General features: G+C 43.1%; 1 protein-coding gene across 1 annotated transcript in view; it reads right to left on the reverse strand.

Moving 5' to 3' along the window:
* The window catches only part of TUSC3 (tumor suppressor candidate 3), a 1241068-nt gene that overhangs the window by 864773 nt on the left and 351448 nt on the right, over positions 1 to 24847 (reverse strand). Inside the window, exon 2 of the mRNA XM_069200706.1 lies at positions 13930 to 14099. Coding sequence (XP_069056807.1) covers positions 13930 to 14099 — 170 coding nt within the window. The remainder of the gene's footprint in view (positions 1 to 13929; positions 14100 to 24847) is intronic.

The raw sequence follows: 24847 nt of genomic DNA on the forward strand, positions 1-24847 counted from the left end.
AAAAGCTTCTGAGGAATGATGCAAGTCGTACTTTGGCTATGTGCAGTCACTTGGCATTTCAGCCCGTCCTACTCTCTCACTCCGTTTTTCCTGTGTGCCCTGAAAGGAACTAGAGGAATGTGTATCAGTATATTGGTATCTATCAGGAGTTTTTAAAGTTTGTCTATTTCAGAGATTATATAATCTCTCAGAGATCTACGGATACAGAGATTCTCCTCTCTGACTTCTTATATCTTTATTTTGGTATTGTTTATCCCAGCGCTTTTTAGAAACGTCTTGTGTTTGTTTAGTACCTTTCTTAAGTTGCAGTTAAGTTGGTCTGGCCCCCAACCTATCCTGTCCTATACTAGTATAGGTTTCAGAAATAGTCTTTGGCAGTTCACGCTTCTGTTCCTGTTGAGGCAACTATCTTAGCCACTGGCGAATGGCTAACGCTGCTGCTTCCCCTTCAATGTTACTTAAAATAATTGAGGGCACTGTGTCAAAATTGTCCAGGGCCGGGACAATTTTTAATTTAACACTTCTGATACACTGGCAAGTGTTTGGGTAACATGTGTGTTAGTGTATATCACTGCAAAGACTGAACCCCAAGTGTTACAGTCCTCTATTGAGGAGACAATGCCAAGCAGCAAGCACATGGTGGGAATTCTATTTTTGTCTTGGGGTCCCGTATGGGGATACGCTGCTTCCAGCTGATTTGTTTTTTCTGCAATCCATAACAGAATCTTCTCCCACTCTCTGTGTGCTTTTCCCATTATTGAGTGGACTGTTTGTGGATTAATTCCCAGAACGGCCAATTGACTAACAGCTGGAACAGCCCCTGTTGGGGCAGTGTTCAAAGTCTGTATCACTAATTGTGCTCATTTTATTTATTGCTACTAGCTCATTGTAAAGTGTGTGTACATCAGCTACTTGCATAACATGGACATTGGGATGTGGTATGTATGTGCTAAGTGTTGGCCACGTTGGTCCATCATTGGTTAAATGACCTAATCTCATGGATTGCATTACATATGGAAAGGCGCTACTGACTAGGCTTGTAAGAGGGAGGTGTAAGAGGGAGGTATAAGAGGGAGGTATCTCTAAGTATTGGTAAGGTCAGTACTGTAGTGGTATGTTTGCTATTCTGTATGCATGAAGTGTATCTGTATTTATATCTGTTTCAGGAAAGTTGACCTAGAAGTAGAATAGTTCGGTCCTAAATGCATTGTGGGCTTCCACAACAAATGAGACATCCCCGTCCTCTTCTGTTAAGCCATGGGTAACAGAAACTGGGTGAGCTGATGTCTGCCTATATCCCAGATGTTTATAGTGTTTGACAATATAAGGAATAGGCGTTAGGGTTGGGAACACCAATGGGGAAATAAATTATTTTATTGTAAAATCTTGAATAACTTGCAGCCTGGATATGTGCTCCCTATTTGGATGAGGATTGGCCTCAAGACCGTGGACTTCTCCGTGTAATGTTACTTAGGATACATTCAGTGTGTGTGAGAGAGAGATACTCAGGAAATTAATAAAATTAGTGCCTACACCATCATTGGTGGTGCCCTGTCATATTCATTCATGCATTATAACAAGACTGTTGGATTTTGGGCGGCAGCACCTCTGCGTTGTAAGTGACTGCATAACTCCCAGACCAGTCGCAGCTGTCAGCCCAGCAGTCCTGGCTCTCTAGCAGCACCTCAACAAAACTCAATCGATAATCATGATTTGTGGCAGCCTAACATGGAACTCTGAAGATCCCTCAGGGAAATTGTGGTGAAACAAGCCTTACCCTTTTCGGTCCACATACAAATCTCTTATACACACGAAGGCAAGAAAAGAGATGCAGGACAGTTCTCACTACATTTATTGAAAAAGACTGCAATTTACAATATAATACATGAGCTGCAATGATTAGAATAATGGGGAATAACAAAATCAGGATTGTGAAAATTAAAGATGTAAATATGAATAACCCCAACACATTGTCATAATATGAGTATAAAATCCCTACCTAAAAGCCTAAGCTCTAGCCCCTTAGCGAAAGCATGGTGATGTATGCCAAATCTGTCTGTACAGTGTCCATGTGAAGCACACTCCACTCCAGTTAGCTTGGTACAAGGTGAGGCCGCCAGTCTCCAGATCAGGATCCGTGAAGACACAAAGGCTGAGGTCGACCGAAAACCAGGAAGCAGCAAGGATGAAAATCCTAGCTGGAACCCCCCTCTAATACCCTTTTTCCTACAAGATGTTTTTATTGGGGGAATGTTTATGTCCATTCACAAAAACCTGACGCGGGTATGTACCTAAGGCTGGACTGTTTGCGCAGTCTTGGGGCCGGCAATACAAAATATTATTCTGTGTGCCTCACATTCCGATCTTGTACATCCGAGGAAAAGAACATGATTCAAAGTATGTAATCCATAGCACTGATAATGACACTTTTGCAGGACAGCGGCTGATAATGAAATTAAAACAATGTCACTAAAAGAAGTAAAATAAATAAAAGATTATTACAGGGATACAGAGCATAATAACTAAATAAAAGGGCACAGGCCTCAAGCCTAAGCTATCACTGTGTCCAAGCATCTAAATAAAATGACATCCCATTTTGTAATCAATCAATCAATCAAAAAATGTATAGAGTGCGCTACTCACCCGTGAGGGTCTCAAGGCGCTAAGGGGGGGGGGACTAAAGGGGAGGTAGGGGGCGGTTACTGTTCGAACAGCCATGTCTTGAGGTTTTTTCTGAAAAGCAGGAGGTCTTGGGTTTTGCGAAAGTTGGTGAGGAGGGAGTTCCAGGTCTTGGGGGCGAGGTAGGAGAAGGACCTGCCTCCAGAGGTGGTGCGTTAGATGCGGGGGATCGTGGCTAGTGCGAGGTCGGCAGATCGGAGGTGGCGTGTGGGAGTGTGGAAGTTCACTCTTTCATTGAGGTAGGTTGGGCCGGTGTTGTGGAGGGATTTGTGTGCGTGGATGAGGATGTTGAAGGTGATCCTCTTTTCTATGGGGAGCCAGTGAAGGGATTTGAGGTGTGGTGTGATGTGTTCGTGGCGGGGCAGGTCCAGGATGAGGCGTGCGGCTGTGTTCTGGATTCTCTGGATTTTGCGTTTGAGTTTGAGTGTGGTGCCGGCGTTACCGTAGTCTAGCCTGCTGCTGATGAGTGCGTGTGTGACGGTCTTCCTGGTCTCTGTGGGAATCCATTTGAAGGTTTTTTTCAGCGTGCGGAGTGTGTGATAACAGGATGAGGTGACTGCGTTAATTTGCTGGGTCATGGAGAGGGAGGGGTCTAGGATGATGCCGATGTTGCGTGCGTGGTTTGCGGAGGTGGGGGCGGGGCCTAGGGCGGTGGGCCACCAGGAGTCGTCCCATATGGTTTTGTTGGGGCCGAAGGTGATGATTTCTGTTTTGTTGGAGTTGACCTTGAGGTGGTTTGTCGTCATCCAGGTGACGGTGTCAAGGAGTGCAGCGTGGAGGTTGGTTTCGGCGGTGGTGGGGTTGGGGGTGAGGGAGATGATGAGTTGGGTGTCATGTGCGTAGGAGAGGATGGTGATTCCCTGTGGATGGAGGATGTTGGTAAGAGGGGTCATGTAAATGTTGAAGAGAGTGGGGCTGAGGGAGGACCCTTGGGGGACTCCACAGATGGTTTTGGTAGCAGTTGAGTGGAAGGGTGGGAGGCAGACTTTTTGGGTTCTATCGGTAAGGAATGAGGTGAGCCAGTCTAGGGCTTTGTGTCAAATTCCTGTGTTGTGGAGATGTGTGCGGAGTGTGTGGTGGCAGACAGTGTCAAAGGCCGCGGAGAGGTCAAGGAGGATGAGTGCGACGGTCTCACCCTTGTCGACTCTGGTTATGATGTCATCGGTACATGCGATGAGGGCAGTTTCTGTGCTGTGGTTTTTGCGGAACCCGGATTGTGAGGGGTCCAGTGTGTTATTTTCCTCAAGGAAGTGGGATAGGCTGGCGTTGACTATTTTCTCTGCGACCTTGGCGGGGAAAGGGAGGAGATAGATGGTGCGGTCGTTGGAGAGGTTGTCCGGGTCGGCTTTGGGCTTTTTTCGGAGAGCAGAGATTTCTGCGTGCTTCCAGGGTCTGGAAAGGTGGAGGTGTTGAATGAGGTGTTGATTATGACACGGAGCTTGGGGGCGATGGTAGGGCTGGCTTTGTTGAAAATGCAATGGGGGCAGGGGTCGGAGGGGGATCCAGAGTGGATGGAATTCATGGTTTTTTCAGTTTCTTCGTCGGTGGTTGGGGCCCAGGTGGTGAGTAGGTTTGGGGGGGGCATGAGGAGGGTCTGAGTTGGGTGGGTGAGATGCGTATGGGGTGGGTGGGTGTGGTGTGAAGCTGTTGTGTATGTCCAGGAGTTTGTGGTGGAAATGGTTGGAGAGGGAGTCGCAGAGCGTTTGTGTGTGTGCGGGGTCTATGTTGCTGGCTTTGGGTTCGGATAGCTCTTTAATGATGGTGAAGAGTTCTTTGCTGTTTTGGGAGTTGTTGTCAATGCGTTCCTTGTAGTGTGCTTTTTCGGCAGTGCGTATGAGTTGGTGGTGGGTGGGAATGGATTTTTTGAGGGTGGAGAAGTTGGTTGTTGAGGGTTCTTGTCGCCAGGCTTTCTCCGCTTGGCGGCATTTGCTCTTGGATTCTTGGAGTTCAGTGGTGAACCATAAGGCATTCTTGATGTTGCAGGCGGTGATGTTTTTTCTGAGGGGGGCTAGTGTGTCTGCGCAGGTAGTGATCCATTTTGAGAGGTTGTTAGTCGCGGTGTTGGGGTCGTCGGTGTGGGGGGGGTTGTGCGACAGTTGGGAGTTCAGGCGTTCTGCGGGTGATCTTGTCCCACATGCGAAATGGTGTGTTGTGTTGGTGGTGGAGAGTGGGGGGTTTGGCAAAGGAGAAGTGGATGCAGTAGTGGTCCGTCCAGTGGAGTTCGGTGGTGTGGGAGTAGGTTATGTGTTGGCTTGAGGTGAAAATTGCGTCGTGTGTCCTGCTGAGTGAGTGGGTGCTGTGACCAGTTGTTTGAGTCCTAGGTTGGCGAGGTTGTCTAGGAGGAAGGAGGAGTTGTGGTCTTGAGGGTTCTCCAGGTGAAAGTTGAAGTCACAGAGGAGGATGTAGTTTGTGGAGGTGAGGGCGTGCGTGCTGATGGTGTCGGCGATGGCGTCACAGAAGACGGGGCGTGGTCCTGGGGGTCTGTAAATTAGTGTGCCTCTGAGGGTGGTGTTGTTGTTAATGTGTATTAGGAAGTGCATGTGTTCTGCGCTGTCGATGGTGTCTTGGGAGTTAGTGGTGACTTTAATGGTGTCTTTGTGCAGGATGGCGATGACACCTCCTGGCTTGTTAAGGCGGTCTTTGCGTTGGAGTTTGTATCCCATGGGGGTGGCTGTGGCTATTTCGGGTTCTGAGGAGGGGTTCGTCCAGGTTTCCGTGAGGAAGACGATGTCAGGTGTGTGTGATGTGATGAGATCCCAGAGGTCTATGGGCATGTTTGTGTAGGGAGCGGGTGTTAAGGAGCAGGTAGTTGAGATGGTTGTGGTGGGTGTTGTTGATGTGTCGTAGGATGGTGTTGCTGTAGGCTGTGGTGGTGGTGTTGTAGGGTGTGTTCAGGTTGTGAGGTGTTATGTGGTGGGGCCGGTTGGAGGGTGCGGGGGCTGTGTGGGTGTTTATTGCGTTGGGGTTTTTGTGTTTGGCGGTTGGTGAGGGGTGTGAGGGATGTGGAGCAGGAGAAATGGCAGGTGTAGCAGGTGAAGGGGCCCTGTCTGTGTGTAGGGCTGGATAGGGTGCAGGTGGGGCGAGGTCCTGGGTTGAGGGAGTGGAGGGCGAGAGGGGAGTAGAGATGTCTGGGGTTCTGGGCTGGGGTACCAGGGGGACTGGTGCTGGGCACTGTCCAGGCACGGACGGGCGCAGACAGGCTTGGCTCTGGCGTGCCGGCGTGTCCACTGTGCGCGGCCGCGCAGCTGCCGCCATTAAGAGGGTGGGGTGGGAGGATGGAGCAGCTGGGAGGAGGGCGGGGGTCCAATGGGTGTGCATGGGGGGTGGGGCCCAAGGGGAGGCAGCGGCGGGGGAAAAGTACAGGACCCTAGAGTTACGTACATGGCAATAAAAATACAGAAATGTAAACACGGCACAATACTAAAATAACTACGTCCTTGGCATTAACAAATACGGAAATGGGAGAAAAAATACGGCACAATACTAAAAGGCTACGTACATGGAAGTAATAAAAATACAGGAGAGGAACGAAGAACACGGCACAATGCACAATGCTAGGTAGCTACAAACACGGCAGTTAGAGAGATACAGAGAAGGAGAAAAAACACGGCCAGATGTAGAAAGTAGGAAATACGTACATGGCGACAGAAAAGCGAAGGAGGAAAGAAAGTGAATACAAAACAAAAGGGTTACTTACATGGGAGTTGGAGCTGCCTACCACTAGGCACCAGGGATGAGGCGCAGGCGGGTGCCTGCGGGTGGAGGAGGGCCTCGAACTGTTGTCGAGGCAGCAGTCGGATGGGTCTGGGGCACGGGGGAAGGCTGGTGGAGCAAAGTGGACTCCTGGCCAGAACCAGGTCACAAGTTACTAATTACCACAGGGAGTGAGGAATTATTCTTTATTGTTAGATGTTTCGATATCTGGAGTCTTAACCTCACACATTTATAAAAGTCAAGGTTATTAAACCTGAACCGATATTGTAAGGTGGGGAAGGGGAATGGAAGGTTGCTATCAAATATGTGTTTGATCAGATTTATTCCTTTTTTTTACCACAGCACGGGTTGACCATCAAGTTCAATTCTGGGGTTGAGCCATATGATGATAAGTTAGAACTACGGCTCTTTATTTTTGAAAGGTAGTCCACTCTTAGAATAACCGTTGTACTGGTATTCAAAATATATTTGAAATGTAGGAGGTAGAAATTGTGCATTGTTGGGTTTGTCCTTCAGAATTGATTTTTCTAATCTTACCCAAACCAGTGTATAGTCTGCCTCCTCAAGAAACCAGTTAGTACTTTGTTTGAATAAATCACTGTTTGGTAGCTCCTAAAGTTAGGGAGACCTATACCATAAATATCCTTAAAAAGTTTGTTTAGTGAAATTCTAGGCGTATTGCCTTGTCATACACATTTATTAAAGGTATTGTTGATTTTTGTTAGGAAGTAATCTGAAAGTGACACAGGGAGCATAATAATAAGGTCATTGAATAAGGGGTAATCAATGTTTTTAGTGACTCTGCCCTACCCCACCATTGAGAGAAATGTGGGTGGCCAGCAAACAGAAACGTTATTAATCTTTTTAAGCATGGAGTTTTCATTGTACTTTAAAGTAGTGATAAGGTCATTGAAAAATTCTACCCCTAAATATTTAATGTAACCTGGTTGCAAAGTGAGGCCTCAGTCACGTATTGTTGAGAAGTTTAACCTCTGACTTGTCCTTCTTGAATGTAAAGCCAGATACATCAGTGAATTCTTGAATCAATGTTATTAAAGCGGCAATGAAGGAGGGGGTGTCCTCAGTGGTAATTAAGATATCATCTGCTTATGCAGCTATTTTTATAGTATTGTCACTGAACATTACTCCTGGTTTTCCCTCAGGTGGTGTAAGAAGGGCTCTAAAGCTAAGAGAAAGAGGGTGCGAGAGGGAATAGCCTTGTCTGGTTCCTTGTTTATAGGAGAACGTGTTAGAGAGGTCGGATTGTAGTAGAGTGACACAATCAATCGTATCAGGGACTCGCCCACATTAAACTTCTCAAGGAGCAAATTTAAGTAGTGCTAATCAACTTTGTGAAATACTTTTTCTGTGTCAAGTGCAATTGCTATGGTGGGGGACTAAAAAAGCTTTGCTTTTCCTAGTACGTGACAAACTACACGTGTGATGATGCTGGATAGTCTGTTCTTCAGAAATTCAACCTGTGAGGAGTGAATGAGTTTAAAAATATATTTTTAGAGCCTAGTGGAGAGTATGGTGTTTTGCTATCCAAATTATTTAATGAAATTGGTCTATATATTTTTAAAGCAAGATTTTGTTCCCGTCATTGGAGATCACAGTTAGGAAAGCCTTTGCAGGAGTGCCCGTGACTTGACCCGAGTTAGCAAAGTGGGAACAGTGTTTTACTAAAGGAGGGATAAATCTTGTGGAGCAAGATTTACTAAATAGCTCAGCACACCCATCTGGGCCGGGGGCCTTGCCTGTTTTGAGCTTTTCATAGCGCTTGCTATTTCATCTTTTTTTACTGGTCCATTTAACGTTTCCATTTCCTCCTCTGTAAGTTTGGTGAAAGTATTTAAAGACCTCCGTAATTTCATTAGGGTTAGTGTGGACAAGGCCTTTGTCGTCTTTAATGGCGTTTATGGAATATATTTGCAATCTATGTTTTAGGTATGATGCTAGGGTTTTGCCCGCTTTGCTAGCTTCACATAGTCTAATGCATTTTGTTTATTGACCCAGATACCTTCTCTAGTGCTTATAATTTTTGTTTAATCATATTTCTTCCTGATAAATGTCATTTAGTATGAGATTAGCTTTAGAGGAGATGTGGCATTTGTCTAAATCAATAATCTCTCTAATTCTAGGAGCTTACTGTTAGCTTCTTTGTTCATATTAGAACACATTTTCATAATCACACCTCTTACTGTTGCTTTCAAGTCTTACCATCTAGTGATATCAGAAGATTCACTTTCTTTATTGTCTTTAAGGAAGTTCTGTATTGAGTCCGCAATAATTTGTACATTATTTGGGTGTTTGAGTATTTCGTCACTGAACCACCATTGTGATTGTTTTGAGTCTGGATAGGGGTCAGTGATAGACATAGATATGCAGGAATGATCTGATATCAAACTTGGTTCAATTGTTCTTTGGTCAACCTTTCTAATGGAGGGACCCAAGATTAACAAAATTGTCAATGTGAGAACATGACTTGTGTGGGAATGAGTAAAATGTATAATCTCTTTCATCTGGGCTTTGTGGTTTCCAGGCATTAACAACATTATATATAGAGCCTAGGTTCTTAAGAGCTTTATGGCCTTTGCTAGGGCCGAACAAAAATTGTGAGTTTCTGTCATATACAGGGTCCTTTGGTCTCCTGCAAAGATGATCTTGGAAAAGTCTGGGATCATTTTGAGCTGGGCAGAGAGATCTTTCTAGAATGATGGTTATTCTGCTGTAGGCACATACACATTGATTACAAAGAACTAATTATTATTTTTGGAAAGTTTAGAGATGATCCATCTCCCTTGTTCGTCAGAGAGGTTAGACACCATGTTTCTATTTTAATTACCAGTGATCAATGTTAGGACACAGTTTTTATTCCCAACTGTGGCGGAGCATGCTACTTCGGAAAAAACTGGCTATTTCTGAGTGATAATGTGCGTGGAGTCAACCTTGGCTTCCTGGAGGAGAACAATATTCTCTTGAAGTTTATATAAGCAGTCACTGACCTTTCTCTTTTTTTTTTTAATAAAACAAAATCAGGTGGTTGATCCCTTTTATATTTAAAGATATTATCTTAATATTCTGTGTAGGGTTTGTCATGAGTGAGGTTTTAGAATTGTGTCGTTCTTTTACAGGAACTATCGGATTTGCTCTAAATATTTTAGTGGAATATTTTACAAGCTGTTAAATTTGAGGAAATCCTGTGTCATACATATTGTGGTAACATACCGTGGTTTGGAAACAAAATAGCGAAAGTTGAACCTCTATATTTACTGCCTATGTTGTGAAATTGTGCCCAGAGCAGAGTGTATTAAAGCCCAATTTGGTATAAAATGATCACTCACATTAGACCATGCCTATTATTGCTTAGGGTTGACAATTATTAAAGAAAAACTAAAAAAAAGTAAAAAGTTGTAAAACACCACCAAAAAAACACCATTGTCAAACATGCCCTCCTGGTTCATAAACTCTTGCTCAAATAAGTCACCCTCCGGTAATGGCGAGGCGATTAAACGCTCCTCCATGGAAAAGATAAGTCAAGAACAAACAGTAAGTAATATCTATAATTCTTGTAGCAAGCTATACATTAACCTACATTATGCAAAGGAGATACATCACGTTTTTAGCCCTTGGAATAATAAAAACAATTAGCTAATGTACCCAAAAATATAACTGATCTCCAGGTAAAGTTTCACAACTCAATAAATATTTCCAGGGAGTCAACTGTGAGTAACGTAAATATAGAATTAGTGGTTGTAAGACCTTGGGTCATCAAAGATGCATTTAGAGTAGAAAGATAATTGGAAAACCATTGGAATATTAAATGCACATCTACCCATTGTTTCAGGGTATTGTTGTAAATCACATACATTGTTGTAATGGTCTCATACCTTATTTCAGTTGGCATTAAAGGGAGTGTCGATGTCTGAGTCGCTAACACTGTATAGAAGGAGTACTACAGATACTGATGGTCTGCTAGAGAATTTGTTCAGAGGACTTTAATCACCAAAATAAGATTGACGGTAAGAGGTTGCGGTTATGGGCCTCTGTCACTGACAAACTCTAAGAGTGAATGTGAAGGATGTATGAGGACATTTCTATCTTGTAGAGCAGGCTAGGAGCTATTTTTGGTGAGTAGAGTTCAATGAAGAGTTAATGTTTGCTCTTTGAGAATCCAGTTTTGGGTGACGAAGAGTCCATGTCTGCACCCTCTTTGTCTCCCAAGACTTTCATGAGGGTAAGATGGTCATTAAAGATGTGCAAAGTGCCTTGAATTGTCACATGATATTTGGCAGGACCTGCAAAAGAAAATTGTCAGTTCATTGCTTTTAACCTGGGGCTAAGGGCCAGGAAGGCCTTCCTAGTTTCAACTGTGGATTTAGAATAATCTGGTGAGTTGAAAACCTTGCCGCCCTTCCATTTTATGTGGTTATGTTTCTTCATAAATGAGAGGATTATTTGCACAAGTGGACAGCAAAGTGATTTACATACAAGTGGGAGTGAATGAGCTTGGTTAGGGGTTTTCTGTGATGGTACACGGTGCGCCATTTCAAATTTAAGCTCTTTTTCTAATATTATGTCTGTATTTTGTGAGAACCATTTCTCTAGGAACAGAATACAGGACCGGCTGGGTTGTCTTCTCCTCCTCGGATACCGAAGATACAGAGATTCCCCCCGCTTGTGTTTGTCTTCTAAGGCTGCTACTTCTCTGCATCGAGATACGGTTGTGGTATTGAGAGCCCAGATAGTTTTATAAGATTTAGTTCAGGAGTCTTCCAGGTTACTGATTCTACTTTCAGTTTCAGTGATACTGGTACTGATTTGTTTGATTTCTGAGAAGATAGTTCTAATTTCATTCTGCATTGTGTCTGTTTTGTCTTTTGAAGATTTGGTGAGATCCTTAAGAATCATCTGCTAGTTTCTTAAGAATCCTCTCCATTATGGAGTTAATGTCACTTTTATTTTTGACCGATGAGTCGGGGTTTGGTGGGTCCACCTGGACTCTCTTCAAGCTTGTTTTAGACTCCTTTTCTGCCATATTAAGTAAAAGCAGTATGCTGATAGAGTAGTGTGCTGTTAGAAACTGACGTCTTGGTAAAAAATTGATTGAATACTGTTTTTCCTTCACAGGTACCCTCGAGTCTCAGAATTGGTTAGGTATGCAGAGTGTAGCTTGAGACGTCCTGTAATGTAAAGGGCGAGGTCAGGATGGATCACCCTAGAATAATGTACTGTGCGTGTAAGTTGAGGGTCATCGTCAGTATGAGAGTGCTCTTGTAAGCTTTGAGGGCTTGTTGACATTGGTTTTGCATGACACTCACTGTATACCCTGGGATATTAGACCCTCAATAGGTTAAACTAATCAGGTCTCATTCAGAATGTGGCTAATAGAGGGGTCTTTACAGAGATTGACAGTAGGCCTGTAGGTATTCTCAACAGTTGACCACCTTCAGCAACTATCATTAATGGAGTTTCTATATCTGAGACAGATTCCGGGTTTCTGTGTTGAGGTGGTTGAAGAGCCCATAGGGGGAATGTAGAATTCTGGTGTTCGCCTAGGCAATCTTTAATGTGATACAATATTCTGTATTGCTGACAAAATATTCTATAGGTTCTCACTATCTCAGTAGCACAGAATAAGCTCAGGCTTACCAAGCGTTCAGGTGTGTTGAGTACAGAAATAGGTTAAACTAGGAAGGTATCATTTCTTCTAGAGTGCCACCAATCATGCTTATATCTTATGCTTGTCATATACCTTCTGTTTTTTGTAGGCTCTCTGTGTGTAGGCATTTCGTTGCAGTGTTGCAGTTTAGGGAATGGGCAGGTTGCAGTGCTGAGCTGAGAAGGATAAGTCCAGGCCGGCTACACACAGGTAGCAGCGCTGTAAGGGTTCAGGCCACAGTCCCGATGCAGAAACTGAGCGCCGCCATATAAGAAGCAAGTCAGTGGAGCGCTCGTTCACACAGATTCTGAACGCGAGTCCACCAGGAGTGAGGTACCTGCAGCACAGATTGTGCCCGCAGCGCTCGGCTTAGATCTTGTACTGCAGCTTGGAAATGGTTGTGAGCATTTTTTATGTTGAGTGCAGGATAGTGGATCTCAATAATTTATTATGCTCAGAAGAGAGTGGTCACTCGAAAGTGTGCGGTAGGAGACAGATGGGGCTGCGATTTTGGCTGCAAGTTTGTAAACGAATAGAGCCCTCAGCATAGTTGACAGTCTGCGGTTATTTATATGCTAGGAGTGTTCAAGTCTTGTAATTATCACCCTCACATATTGCTTTGGCAAGTTATAATTATAAATTGCATGGAGGGAGCAACAGATGTGCCCAGCTTGCTCCCACAGCGTACAGAGATTACGGAGCCATTTTGTTACTTCATGCACAGCCCTTATCTCACTGCAGTAAAGTTCCAATAGGTATGGCTCTGTGTACTTATATCTGCTTAGACTTGGCACTATGAGGTTGAATACTTCATACCTGGATGTTTGAGAGTCCGACGCCTCTGATAAGGTTAGCAGCTCAGAAAATGCCCATTCTGGTGGGCCTCAGTCTTCGAAGGAAGATGCACGGTTTCTTACGGCTCAAAACAGAGCCCAACCTTCGAGTGAGGGTTTGCACAGTAGGCAAAAATACCTTGGGGTGTGCTGCATCAAGACACCCCCATTTCAGCCTCCCTTCAAAAATGTCAATGCGTAGGCAGAGATATTCACATATAATTGTTTCCCTGCAGCAGAGCTGCAGGCTTACACCACCATCTTTCCTCCTCGTCCAAGTCACTTCCCCCTGGACCTGCTTTTCTTGAGCACAGAACCCAGAGTGATCTAATGGCTAGTTGGCTTGTCTCCCGATCTGAAGCCTCAGGGAAACAACAGGCTTCCAACAATACTGCATCTGCACCTGAACTCTGCCATCTGTGAGTCTACTGTGCAAAGTGGTGCAACCCCAGCCTTGGACCCTTGGAAGTGGGCCTAAGCTGGTCTGCCAGCCTGTGGATCCAGTGGAATTATTTTAAACACTTCTTTCAAGTCTAAACAAATTTGACTATAAATTTCTGTTCAGTAACTGTACGCATTGAGTATTATTACAAACATCTATACTCAAGTGTAATGATCTAAAACATGTACAGGCTACATGTGATTGCCTTCAAATATAAGTTTGTAAAATGCTATCTCCTAAAGTATATTACAGTGATAAAGTGTTTACGGGCTGTTACTATATATGAAATAAACTACCCCTTTCCCCCAGAGGAAGGAAGGGTGAGGATGAGGAAGGAAGGGGATAAGGAAGGTGAAGAGCGGAGCCAAAGAAGGAAGAAAGAGGAACGTAAAGCTGAGAGTGAGGTGGATGGAAGAGAAGCAGAGCAAGTGAGGGAGGGGCGAAGGAAAGGTAGAACCAAGGGATGAAGAAAAAGGTGGAGGGAATATGGAAGAAATATGGAAATTCATAAGAAGGAAGGAAATAAGTAAGAGCGACAATAATGAATGGAGAGCCGAAGTTTGCAGTAAAAAGAAGTTGAGCACACAATTGATACATACCTGCAAACAGAACACTGTCTCTGAGGCTGGAGAGCAGTGAACATTACGATCACAGAGTAGTTGCGTGGCGGTGCTTTAACAAACCTCCTAAATTTATCTCCATTCATACGGATAACTGAGCGCCTGGAGCTCCATTCCATCATTTGTTCCACCTTTTCAGCTAAGAGATTCTGCAATAAAGGAAGCAAAGAATGATTTATTGATGTTGAATATATTTTTTTAAAGTTGTATTATGCCCAACATTTAAAAGTGTTCTCTTGAATATAAGTTTGTTTTTGCTGTATTGCACACACCAGTCAAGCACAATTTCTTTGTAAACGACCCATGTACTAACCCATTCTTCATCGGCATTAAATGAACGTATAAAAATGTATGTGGAATCTGAAGACATACAGCGCCTAATCTGCATTTTCTGATAGGTATAAGAAGAGGCAGCTACTGGCAATTTCAATGAGGAAGATGTTTTGTGGGTAGCCCAATCTCATGCTGCACCCGAGAGAAAAACGTTTTTTTCCCCTGAAGCTGGGGACATATACCACCGTTCAGCGCTCAAAAAAGAATGTTGTTAAAGCCACGGAATAACCGGTCTCAGATGTAGGACTAATGATAACATATACAGAGAATAATGAACCTTGTGCATGCAGCAGAACGATTCTTAATCATTTATTTAGATTTGTAATTTAAATGTTCAGTGCAAAAGCTACACAGGATGCCCTTGCACCCCTGTTAATGCTTAGCATGTAGGTCGAAGTATATTTTCCTAGGGCAGTCCATACAACATATCTAAAATGAACTTTAGATTCTTCAAACCTACAGGGATCACAATTCACCAGTAATTTACAAACGACACGTCAGTTACAAAGAGGAGTGAACATCATTGAGCAAACCCCCTCAAAGTGCCATTCCAAGAGCGAGTATTTCCAGGGAGATGATCTTCAATTTTTTTTAAATGTTGGGCCTAGAGATTCTATTTCTTTCGGTATTGAGGCCCAGTGATGCTGGGAAAACGACTTCCTGTCTGGGGAGATTCTGCAAGTCCAGGGATTACATTTTTACTTTAAATTAATGCAGGCAACAGATCTACTGAAGAAGATAGGAGTTTCTTTAATGTCCCTTTGCCCTTTCTGGTGCTCGGCTGTTGCTGGGCTAAAAACAATATCCCAGTTTTTAAACCTATGGGAATTAACACGGATGAAAACGTGATGAAATGGGAAAGAGGCAGGGAAAGCATTTGTCTGAGGCCTTTTACGTCACAGCCCGACTCTCACACCCAACCAGAAGCCAGCCATTCCGTGAAACAGGTACAAGGCCTCCCAGGAGGCTGCCTTTAATACCGGAGCTCAGGGAGACTTAAAGCAGAGCAGGAAGGATAGCAAGGGCAGTAAATACTCAACACCAAACATGAGGGGCACTCTTCCTGGGAGGCCTTAGCCATCCATTAAACTCTAACTAAAGGCAAGTCAACAGAAAGACCTGCAGTCGACATTTTCAACTATAGTCCCCCTCAAAGAGAAGAAGGAAGGCAAAATCTAGACCTGACCTGCTGAGAAGCTGAACTGTAGATGACAGAAGAACAACCCAACAGATAACACAACGAAACAGTCTTTAGAGGAAACCTGGAAAATCACTTTCCACTGTGAGGAAAGTGGTTGATTATATGGTGTTTGTCAGATCTGACAGCCTTAAGGAGGTCTTCCCCCCAACTCTTTGACTGCCTCCCTTCCATTTTCTGAGATCGTTTTTGCTGGTTTTAGGACTCTGTGCAAGTTACTACTGATAACCAGGGCAAAGGTGCTTGTGCTATTCCCCTTAAACGTGGTAACATTGACTCATACTCAATTGGCATATTTAATTTACTTATAAATCCCAAACAAAGTGCACTAAATGTGCCATGGCCTGTAAATTAAAGGCTACTCGTGGGCCTGCAGCACTGACTGTGCCACCTACTTAAGTAGCCCCCTAACCATGTCTTCAGCCTGCCATTGCAGAGCCTGTCTGTGCAGTTTATACTGCCACATCGACCTGGCAAGATAAATCTCTTGCCAGGCCTAAACCTTCCCTTTTTTATAAACAGGTCACCCCTAAGGTGAGCTCTATATGACCCACATGGCAGGGTGCAATGAATTTAAAAGGCAGGCCACATACCTTGGTAGTGAAAAACTGCAAAATTCATTTTTCACTACTGCTAGGCCTATCTCTCCCATAGTATAGCATTGGTATTACCTTATTACATTGTATAAGTGTAATTCACAATCTGGAACAGATATGTTTGTCAAGTTTGGTTTCTCTGTACTCACAATTTAAGATCACAACTTCTAGTGAAGTGGGATTTTAAATTGCAGTTCTGAAAATGCCATTTTTAGAAAGTTGGCATTTTCTTACTTTAGCCATTCAGTGCCAACTGCCTGTCTCCAATACACATCTGGGGTGGGTCGAAAGCTGGGCTTGTTGTATTCCCTCTATACAGCCACACACAAAAGGAGCTTAGGTGTAGCTGATGGGCATACTGGGCGGAATGGGAGGGACTGTTACTTACACCTGAATGCAAAGTGTCCTGCCCCACACAAAAGGCTGCAAACCCCCCTGTAGTAAGTCTGGAGCCAGGGAAGAAAGGGAGGACCTATGTGCACTCTAAAGTCTTTTGTCTGAAGTCGCCCCCACGTAAACGGCACAACTGGGTAAAAATACTGGCTCTCTGACACCATCAACTCATCACAGTGGATGCTCTGCCAGGAAGAAGGACTGCTGTGCTGCTCCAAGTACTGTCACTCTGCCAAGCTGCTACTCTGCTGGACTCCTGCTTTTCTGAGCTAACCTGCTGCCCTGCCTAGGAGTAAGAAGGACTGGACCTGCATCTCTACAACCCAGATCTCAGAGTGACTACAAGGGTCAGCTGAGTCGTCTCCTGTTTTCCAAAGTCTCAGGGACACAAAAGACTTCATCTGAAACCATCACAGCACGTGAAATTTGCTAACTGCAAGTCTTGCCCTGCCAAGTGGTGCTAACCCAGTCCTGGGCCCTTGAAGTGGGTATATATTGCATCCTCAACCAGAACACACTCACCCTCATCAGGACTGGCGCATCTTCGCCTTTGGGTGAGTTTGAACCAGCGCATCTTCATTGTTGCATGGAGTGGACCCGGTGCATCACCCTCGGGAACTGGCGCTTTGCCTTTGGAATTAACGCATCGCTTTCAGAACCAGCATGTCACACCCGGACCTGAGGCACTGCCAAGAGTTGGGTGGAGAAGCTTAACACATCTTGTCCATTGTCTACTGCGTGGCTCGACACCAATGCATATCTTCAGCTGCACCTCGCACCTTTGTCAATGGTGACCCATCCCAGATCAAGGTACTTTTACTCAGCAGGAACAAGTTGCCCCGATCCAGCGCAACCAGATATTCAATTTAAGCGTGTATTGCTTCTAAGTGCTATTTTGCATTTATCCTTTAAAAATTTATATCTTGACTTCTACTTATGTGACGTTTGTCATTTTGATCTTGTTTTACTTATTAAATTAAGGTCTATTCTTCAAACTTGGTGTGGATTATTTTTGTGTGGTGTTTTCACTGTTCTACTGTCTGAAGTGTTGCACAAATACATTAAACATTACCTATTAGGTTAATCCACCAAAGGGTTCCAGAGATATAAACTATTATCCAAATTATAAATAACTGGTTTTGACTTGAATCACAAATATAATTAGCAGGGAGCAAGTCACAGGAGCCAATAAGGCTGAGTAGGACAATAAACATGCAGACAAAACAGTTTCTAGTACAGTTACAGGTTCTATGGGGGAACAACCATAGGCTTTAATTGAGGGATCCTGATGCAAGGGATACAGGATGCTGAAGATGCTGTAGGATACCAAGGATGGTGATCTAGTGACAGGGGACTTCCAGAGGCTATTCCTTTGTCCACAATCTTGGTGGTATACCCTTTCCCACAGGGATGTCCTTTGAAGTCCGAGTGACGTCCAGCCAAAAAAAAGTTACTACTTGCCTACTTGTCTCCTGTTACGGACAAACCAGTGGTTCTATTTAACTGAGGCAAGGGCCCATGTTCTGCAACCAAACTGCACTCAGATGATTCTCCCAGATCCAAAAGAGTCAGGTGCAACTTGTGAGTGTTGAAACTTGATCTCCTAGGCTGCACTTTGAATGGCAGTGGCCAATCAAGCAATTGAGGCTACTAACTCACCAAAGCAGGCTTCCTCAGCCACAGTACTCTCTTTGCTAACCTAGGAGCAGCAGCAGAGCAGCAGAGTCTTTGGAGCAGCCTCTCTTTGTTGGCACCACACAACAGCAGGGCAGTCCTCCTTTGGTCCTCTCTCTCCAGTACAGACATGATCTGAGGTATGGGTGCCCCTTTTATGCCAGAAAATTGCCTTTGGAGGGTGCAGTGACATCTAGACAATGAGCTAACAGGTCCTTTCTGCTTGATAACGACTTTCTGCGTAGTGTGGTATCTAGCTGTCCCAAAATGCAATATTCTCCCCACTCCCAAGATGGTAGAACCCCTCTCTCGGTGTTTGGAGCTTGGTATCCCACCCTAGCGGTGTGGCTACCTGAGTACTACACAACCATGAGATAATTGGTGTGGCAACTGTTTCTCCTTCCCTGTCGCTGATGCCAAACTGTCTACCAGAACAAAAGTGAGCCCCTCTTGTGTGTACAACGTGCAGTGTCTCCAGGTCGCAGTGCAGGCTGTGGCGTCACTATTGCTGAAGTGCTGTTGTTGGTAGCCCCAAAGCGGCGATATGATGCAGGTCAGGCTCTGGGTGGTGACCATGGGTCACGGTACTGGCAGGGGTGTCTGATGATGATGCTGGAGTCGATGGCACTGGCGTCACTTGACCAGGGCTGCGGTGCAGGTCGGGATGGTGCTTCATATACCTCATGAGCAGTGTCATCAGGCCATGGTTCAGACAGTTGCGTCAGCGTAGAGTTCCCAATGCTGTAGGCAGATGAACCAGAAGTCTTTGATATACTTGAGACTTCCAACAGGAGGCAAGCTGTACTTCAAAGCCCTTGGAGAAACTTCACAAGCAGGATACACAGCAAAATCTAGTCCTCTTTAAGGCAAAAGCAGCAACTGCAGTCAAATCCAGCAAAGCACACACAGCAAATTGACATTACTCTTCCTCCAGCTCATCAGCTCTTCTCCTTGGCAAAGGTTCCTCTTGATCCAGAAGTATTCCAAAAGTCTGGATCTACTACTTACACTCATGTCTGCTTTAAAAATTTTAAAATACACAAATTTCAAAGGAAAGTCCATGTTGTTGACTAAATCCTGCCTTGCCCAGGACTGGCCACAGACGACACACTCCAGGGGGCTGGAGATTGCATTGTGTGAGGACAGGCACAGCCTTTTCAGGTCAGGTGTCAGATCCTCCCTCCCCACTCCAGCCCAGGAAGACTCATCAGGATGTGCAGGATACACCTTAGCTCCCTTTGTGTCTAGAGAGAATTCACAAATAGCCCAACTGTCAGTCAGACCCAGACGAGGATTCCACAGGTAGGCAGAGGCACAGAATAGTTAAGCAAGAAAATGGCCACTTTCTAAAAGTGGCATTTTCGAACAGACAGTCTAAAAAACAACACTACCAAAAGACGTATTTTCAAAGTGTGAGTTCAGGGACCCCAAATTCCAAATTTCTATCTGCTCTCAATGAGAAACTGCACTTAAAATGTATTTAAAAGCAGTCCTAATGTTAACCTTTGGGAGCGATAGGTCTTGCAATAGTGAAAATTGAATTTGGCAGGATTTCACTATCATTACATACAAAATACACCAGTATATGTCCTACCTCTTAAATATACTGCACCCTGCCCAGGGAGCTACCTAAGGTCTACCTTACGAGTGATGTGCATGTAGTAAGAGGGAAGGTTTGGCCCAGGTAAGTGGGTGCGCTTGCCAGGTCGAATTGGCAGTTTAAAACTGCACACACAGACACTGCAGTGGCAGGTGTGAGACATTAATTAATTAATTCATATTTATTGTACAGTTAATAAAAACCATTACAAAAATACATTTATATCATCATGATAAAAACATGAATTTGAACCAAACATTATAATAGATTGATATTACATTTTCATTAAAAAACCCATTTAAGATAGACAATTTCAAATGAAGTCTACAACATTTATCCATTATCCTACTGTAGCAGAAAGACTATCCTCCAATTAACTACAATCTTCTTCTCTGTCGCTGTTAAACTTTTTACCACAGGGGGTTCAACATTGGATCATGTGGTTTAAGACATGCTATTACTGCTTGTCTGCATGAAAGTATACCCCTTTGGTTAAAAAGAGATTTTAACAGAAATCTTCTTTCATGCACTAAGGCAGGGCAAATACATAACAAGTGTAAAAGACTCCTCTTCCCAGTCTTACATAACCTGCAACTCTCCATCAAGGTCTTCCTTTCTCTTAAGGTCTCACTCATGACCCCAGGCAGCTTCCCCAATCGGTAATGCAAGAATCCTAATTTAAGAACAAGGTACCACCCGGCTTCAAAATACAGTTGATATCGAAGAAACTTATAATCATACAACATTCCCCATGCATGTGAACTTTTGATAATAAATCTCTCAGCAAAGACAGCCTCTTCATATTACTGTTTACTACTCTCTTAAAACATGCTATAGATGATTCACTTTCCTAAATATCATGCAAACCCAAATCATTTATTACCAGCTTCAAGTAAAGGGGCCTGGGAGTCCTGCTGATTGCTTGAAGTTCTTGCCACAGCACCTGGCACAGGTCGTTCTTCTTATTCAGTTTTATTCTGTACCAAATCTTTGCATAGATCCCATTCCTGGCTATTATCTGGTTAACTTGCCGAAACTCCGATCGTATTTGTGCAGGTGATGCATTTTGCAGTAGGCAAAAATAATGCCTGTACACCTTTATTATTTTTGCAATTAAGCATACTGCATAGTGTCCATGCAGTGCTTCACTACTGTAAGTTAAACTAGGTACCAACTTAGCTGATATCACCTTTAATAATGGTGAAAGGCTAGGGCCATTCAGGGATCTTTTTAGGGATGAAAGTGCTAGTACCTTTTCTTCTAAGCTATTTCTTATATTGGATAAAACATCCACATTCATCAAACAATACTCCCAGATATCTATAAAGTTGAACTTGCAACACCTCTTCTCCGTTCAAATACCATCTATTATTTTTTATTTCTGCTACATCTGCATTCCATTACCTTCATCTTTTTAAAATTCACTATAAGCCCAGTTTTCTGCGAATAATCTGCTAGCTTTTTCATGAGTCTTTGAACCCAATCTTTGTTTGGCTGATAAGAATGGCATCATCTGCATAAAGTAGATTAAAGATGCACATGAGTCCTAGCCTAGGTGCATGTGAATTTACTACATTAAATGTGTTTGACAAATCTGCTAGAAACAAAAAAATAGATAGGTTGCCAGGATGCAGCCTTGTTTTAAACCCTGATAAGTGTATATTTTCCTTGTCAAAACAGTTCCATCCCCAACTTGTGTCCTCACCCAAGTATTAGTGTAAAGGAACTGAATTGCTTTAAGAAGACTAGGTGGAACATGCAACGCTATAAGTTTTTTGCAAAGCAAATTCAGATTCAGAGAATCGAAAGATGATTTTAAATTGACAAAACAGAGATACATTGGTTACTTCTTAAGGGTTTGCTTATCCGTCAACAAAGACAAGGTCAATATATTAGTCTCAGTTCTAACACCCTGTATAAATACTGTTTTATTTAATGGTTCAATTTTTTTTTCTGATGCCCAATCACGTAATTCACACGTAGTAAACTGGCAAAATACTTTGCTTGAAAATCTTGAAGAGTAATCAGCGAATAGTATTCCGGTAAGTGCCTGTTATCTTTCTTAAACATACAGTATATTATTGGCCCCGTCATGAATCCGCCACTATCTGCTGCTGTAGCACACAGATACAGACTGAAGTTAATTCTATGTTGGATGAGAACAAGGCTTGGGGTAACCCATTTGGACCCGGGGTGCCATCTTACCTGGAACTTAACAATATTTTCTTTATCTGAGTCTCTGAAAAACTGTCTAAAACAGAATCTTCATTTTTTAGCCCCTCCTTCCTTATATTGTCATATAGATGATAATTTAAATAGCTCTTTTATGTAGTTAACCCATTTTTGTTATGCTATGTTAGAGCTAACTGTTAGGGGTGGAGGCTGGTTTATCCTATTTAAGACCTACCAAAACTGCCTTGAATTATTTTGTTTTGATGGATACAGCACCTCAGCCCAAAAAAATATACTTTACATTCCTTTTCTCTTCCCATACCGATCTTTGAAAGCACCTGCTTACTTTAACAAAAGCACAACATAGGTCTATATTAAATGGATCTTTCCTAATCCTCTTTTGCAGTTGCTTTTCATCCTTTAACACAAAAGAAGAGATGGACAATTTTATTTTACCTTTGTTCTCGTGCACTGTCCATCCTCAAGAGATCTTTTGGGATCTCTTTTCTACTTCTTATTCAGTTATTTTATTCAGGAAATTTGACCACTGCTTAACATTGTTACTATGTCTGACAGCAAAACTTTTTTTACTAAACTTTCAGCTAGATCCTTACTTTGGACGTCGAGATTGCTAGACCATGTAAGCCTTCGGTAATTTATTGTGTTATTTTCCCCAAACAAAAGTGGTGCTAGTTGGTGATACTGTACTTGTGCTTAGAGCACAATCGTTTGCTGGCCATGATCACTACTCTGTTTTTTTTTTTTTCATATAAAAAGATTTTACCCAACCCAGGAGTGTAAGCATAACCGCTGTGTAATCTATAGTGGAGCATGCTGTAGTCGATTAATAAGTCCACTCAGGTGGGCTATCAGATTGTAACCTACCTGAGTTGTATATGCGGGGTGAGAATTATTTTGCTTGATGAGTTCAACTGTTGGATGACAGAATTCAAGTCCTGATTTTGTACTGATGTTCTGACCTGGCCTTTTTTTCAATTCCTGCAGCATTTCGCCGATCTCCATCATCATCATAATCCAATGCTTAGCACCTAATATCTTTTTAACTTACACCACCTATCTCTGTAATATACTCGATTGTATCTGGCGGTTGCAGTCTAACTTCCATATTATTCCATGCCCAGGTCTTCTGCTAATATTGATATTTACTGTCTTCACTTCCAGAGACTCCAATGCTATTAAATACTTCCAATTGCTGCCACATTTGTCCTATATTTTCCTGATCCCAAGCCCCATATTGGGACACTGTATTCTTCTTATCATTCGGAGATACTGTTGTTGGAGGCTTATCTGTTTCCATTGTACTTATTGGGATATTATCAACCTTATTTAACTTCGGATTTTAAGTCCTGTTGCCATAATCATCCTCCAACTTTTGAAAAACTGTAAAATGTTTTGTACCTTCTATCTCCAGTTGCACCGTTACCAGTGGCATCTCGCCAATTTTTATCTCCTTCTGCTGCCTGTTAAGGACCTCGAGCCTCGCTAGACTTATTCGTGATTGTTTCTGATTTTTTTCTGTTTTTTTTGTCATTCCCTGCTCTGATGAAAGATTTGGTAATTGCAAAACATTCGCTTTTTTCAGAGCATCTACTGTAGCTTCACTTTTGTTGTTCACACTCATTTTCAGATCATTGTATTCGCTTCTTCCATCAAGGTTGTTAAATTCATCTTCTTTTTCATCTTTTTTATGTTTATTACATCCGAAAGCTTATTGACCCTCCTGCTTGGGGACACTTCGTTGGTCCGCTTCCCCTTGTGATTTTACATTTACCACAGCATGATTCACTTTGAAATCCTCTATCATAGAAGTTAGAACCTCCAGAATCTGCTTCAATTTGTCAACTACTCGGGCAAATATACACTCAATATTTGATGATGCTGCAATCTTTGAGCACACATAATCAGAATATTTAGATCAGCAACTACTGAGCAATACCTGATACTGACGTTGCCATTATGATCAATATATCTATTTGTACATTCATTTTGTTCAATTGAAATGTCAATGTCTCGCGTCAATTGCAATGTTCTAAACATATCTTCCCACACACTTACTATATCAGCTGTTTGCAATCTCTAATTTTGTTGATCTATCATCTCTTTCTGAGAGTCGTATAAATCAGTCTTCTCCTGTCGACCTTGTTTAATTGGTGAAGTATTTTAGGACACTTCTGAGGTTTTTCGTGTTAATTTGGCACCCTCCTTTTCTTTCAATTATATTGATTATACCCGTTGCATTTGTTTTAATATAAGGGGTCTTCACTTACCTTAATATTATCAGTCTCCACAATAACTTCTGCTGGTAATGGATATCCACTCTTCAATAAAGGGACATGCTTACAGGGCTACTCTTGTGGGTTGCACAATTAGTGCTGCAGTCCCACTAGTAGCATTTATTTTACAGGCTCTGGGAACCTCTAGTGCACTCTACTAGGGACTTACTAGTAAATCAAATATGCCAATCGTGGATAAACCAATCACCAGTACAATTTACACAGAGAGCCTATGCACTTTAGCACTGGTATAGTGCCTTGAGTTCTAAAGCCAACAAAAATAGGTAAAAAAAAAAATAGCAGGAGGGAGGCAAAAGGTTTGGGGATGACCCTGCAAAAAGGGCCAGGTCCAAGACAACCCCCCACCAGCCTAAAGCCAGGGGTGACCAATCAATACCTTGATGGACTTCCCCAGTTGGGGCAATAGAACATGGACCTTGGCCCCCAACAGCAGGGGCACGTTCCAGTTCTACACCTTCCTGAACCCAGTTGGATCCCTCTGTCCATACTTTCAGGGCCCACTAAGCTAACCCATGGGGGACCCCTCTCCTCACCTGTGGATACCATCTGTGCAGCACCTAACTTTACTTTGCTCACAGATGTATCCCAGCACTAGTGACTTACTAGTAAATCAAAC

This window comes from Pleurodeles waltl, chromosome 1_2 (genome assembly GCF_031143425.1).
Source record: "Pleurodeles waltl isolate 20211129_DDA chromosome 1_2, aPleWal1.hap1.20221129, whole genome shotgun sequence".
NCBI classification, from domain to species: domain Eukaryota; kingdom Metazoa; phylum Chordata; class Amphibia; order Caudata; family Salamandridae; genus Pleurodeles; species Pleurodeles waltl.